Source organism: Marmota marmota, unplaced genomic scaffold (genome assembly GCF_001458135.2).
Source record: "Marmota marmota marmota unplaced genomic scaffold, marMar, whole genome shotgun sequence".
Taxonomy (NCBI): Eukaryota; Metazoa; Chordata; class Mammalia; order Rodentia; family Sciuridae; genus Marmota; species Marmota marmota.
Window position 1 is genome coordinate 1 of NW_026000340.1, and position 2,705 is coordinate 2,705.

General features: G+C 47.1%; 1 protein-coding gene across 1 annotated transcript; it reads left to right on the forward strand.

Annotated features, from left to right (window-relative positions):
• Positions 1–112: 112 nt before the first annotated feature.
• LOC107135007 (xaa-Pro aminopeptidase 2-like) lies at positions 113–2,668 on the forward strand (the record flags this gene model as incomplete). Its single annotated transcript, XM_015476975.2, has 4 exons — positions 113–230; positions 536–731; positions 1,494–1,583; positions 2,533–2,668. Coding segments are annotated over 4 exons (518 nt in total), but the record flags the coding sequence as incomplete, so codon positions are not given.
• Between the last annotated feature and the right edge of the window lie 37 nt (positions 2,669–2,705).

Genomic DNA, 2,705 nt, shown 5'->3' on the forward strand with positions numbered 1-2,705 from the left:
ACCCAAAAGGACTTAGAACCATTCAGACCCAGATGATAAAAGTGTACACCCAGCAAATTGGGGGAAACAAAGCAAACAGGCAAAGGTGTCTGAAATGCTCACCCCCAAGCAGATCAGCCTCAAACAGTCCCCATTGATTCTTTTCAAGGGCTCTTCAACCTTCGCAGCAATGACATCCCCTATAACCCCTTCTTCTATTCCTACACACTGCTCACGAACTCCTCCATCAGGTAAGGCTTTTCCTTGGCTTGCTGTCATGAACTTCCTCCAACTTCTGTCCTCATTGCCCCACCACTGACCCCACCCCAATATATAGCCTTCAGACTGCCCATGATCTTGGCACCTGCTCCAGCAAGACCCTTTGGGAAATCTCATGTTGGCTTTTCCTGACCACTTGACCTCTATTCCCAATGAACCCCAAATCTTGGCTTCCTGTGCTGGCTTCCTCTTACTATTAGGAACAAAGAAACTGTATATGTCTCTGATTCTTTGCTTTGTCCTTAGCAGACACTCCTAGTATTCCCTCCCCACTCAGGTTATTTGTAAACAAGAGTCGCTTTAGCCCTGAGACTCTCCAGTACCTGAATTCCAGCTGCATAGGCCCCATGTGCGTGCAACTTGAGGACTACAGCCAAGTCCGTGACAGCGTCCAGGCCTATGCCTTGGAAGATGTGAGGATCTGGATTGGGACCAGCTATACCATGTATGGGCTCTATGAAGTAATACCCAAGGTGGGTTTGGCAGGCTCCAGCTCATGACAGAGACCTAACCCCCACTCCAGGCCTGGTAAGCGTCAACTAAAAGTGGGGTCAAAGCCCCTTAGACATTGAGTCAGCTGATCAGTCGAGTGTACTGTGTGTCCCTTGTAGACCTCACTGGGAAGAGACAAAAGAAGAGGAAGCTGGGATGTCTGTCCACAGAGACAAAACATTCATACCATGAAGAAGCTAGAGAGAATACAGCCTGGTCTAGCAGTCCTTAGAGTCAGCAAACCTGACAGTGAACCCCAGGTGTGCTCCTAACTGGCTCTACAATGACCTTGGACAAGTAATTAAGCCAATCTGGTTTCAGTTTCCTCACCTGTAAAATGAGTCCTGATCTCAACAGGAGTTGCCCTGGATATTTAAAGGAGACATTATATGTAAAGCCCACTGTTTGACACACAGTAGGCACTCAATAAATGGTAGCCACTATGATATGTACAGGAAACTTACACTGTCAGAACAGCCCATTTCCTGAACCATTCTAGAGTGCAGGTGGAAATAAACTGCTAAGGCAGTGTTAATCAAGGAAGCCTTCTGGAGGGAGGGTCAAACTGGACAAGGAAGATTAGGAAAGATCTGTGTAGTCAGAGAGCTCCTGAAGGAGAGGGCATCACCATGCCAGGGAGCAGTACATCTGACCTCAGCTGGGACTTCCTGCCAGTCCTTTGCAAACACTACTGTGCCTTGGAGGGTGCTTCCAGATCTCTTCTCCCTCCCTGTCCCCAACAGGAGAAACTCTTGGCAGACACCTACTCCCCAGTGATGGTGACCAAAGCAGTGAAGAATAGCAAGGAGCAGGCACTCCTCAAGGCCAGCCATGTAAGTCCATGTGCAGGAAGGTGGGCTTTGAGGGAGCTACCAGTCTGATGGGTTGGAGAGGAAAGCCTTCAAAGGAACCTAAAGAATACCCTCAATGAAACAAAGGAGCAGACACCAAACTCCTGAGCACCCACCTGCCCTTTGCCCCCTCACTCCCAGGATAGTGCCATGGTTTAAAGCATGGGCACGTGGGGGCAGGAGGCAGCTGGAAGGTACAGTGTTTGAGTTCAAACTCCAGCTCCACCCACTTCCTAGCTGGGTAACCTTGGGCAAGTCATTTAACTTCTCTAGGCCTGTTACCTTATCAGAAAAAGGAGGATCAAATAATAATCTTATAGCACACAATTATAGTGGATATTTAATGAAGAATATGTGGCGGGGGGGCGCACATGTGTGCAGTTCTTTGAGCACTCCCTAAATATTAACTATGTATTGTAATGATTTCTTCATCCTGGCAAGACAGCAGCACACTTTTCTGGAATATTCTTGTTAAAATTAGGTTAAGCTACCTCATTTAAATTTTTTTTTCCCTAAGGGAAAACTTTAAATGTATGCTATGGGAGAGAAGGTAGCATAATGATTCCGTGTGTCCCCATCACCTGACTTCAACAATCATCAACTCCAAGCCAGTCTCATTTTGTCTATAACCCCACATTCATGACCTCCACTCCCATCCTCTGCTGCTAGATTATTTTAAAACAAATCCCAGATATCAAATCATTTCTGCTGTCAACACTTCAGTAAGCATCTGTAAAGATAAGAATGCTTTTGAAAACATGAGCACATTACGATCAGATATAAACATTAAGTAGAATCCTTTGATATCAAATAGCAGGTCAGATCCATGTTTTCAAAGCTCCAGAACCCAAAGTGGCTGATCTTTGTCCCAGAGCCTGTGGCTGCCACTCTGACCATACCTCAGCCTGCTTCTCTGCTTCCCAATCTCCAGGTGCGGGACGCTGTGGCTGTGATCCGGTACTTGGTCTGGCTGGAGAAGAACGTACCCAAAGGCACGGTGGATGAGTTCTCAGGGGCAGAGCTCGTGGACAAGTTCCGAGGGTGAAAGACTATCTTCCAGTGTGGGGGTGGGGGCAGGGAGGGATAATTAGTCTACTTACTTAG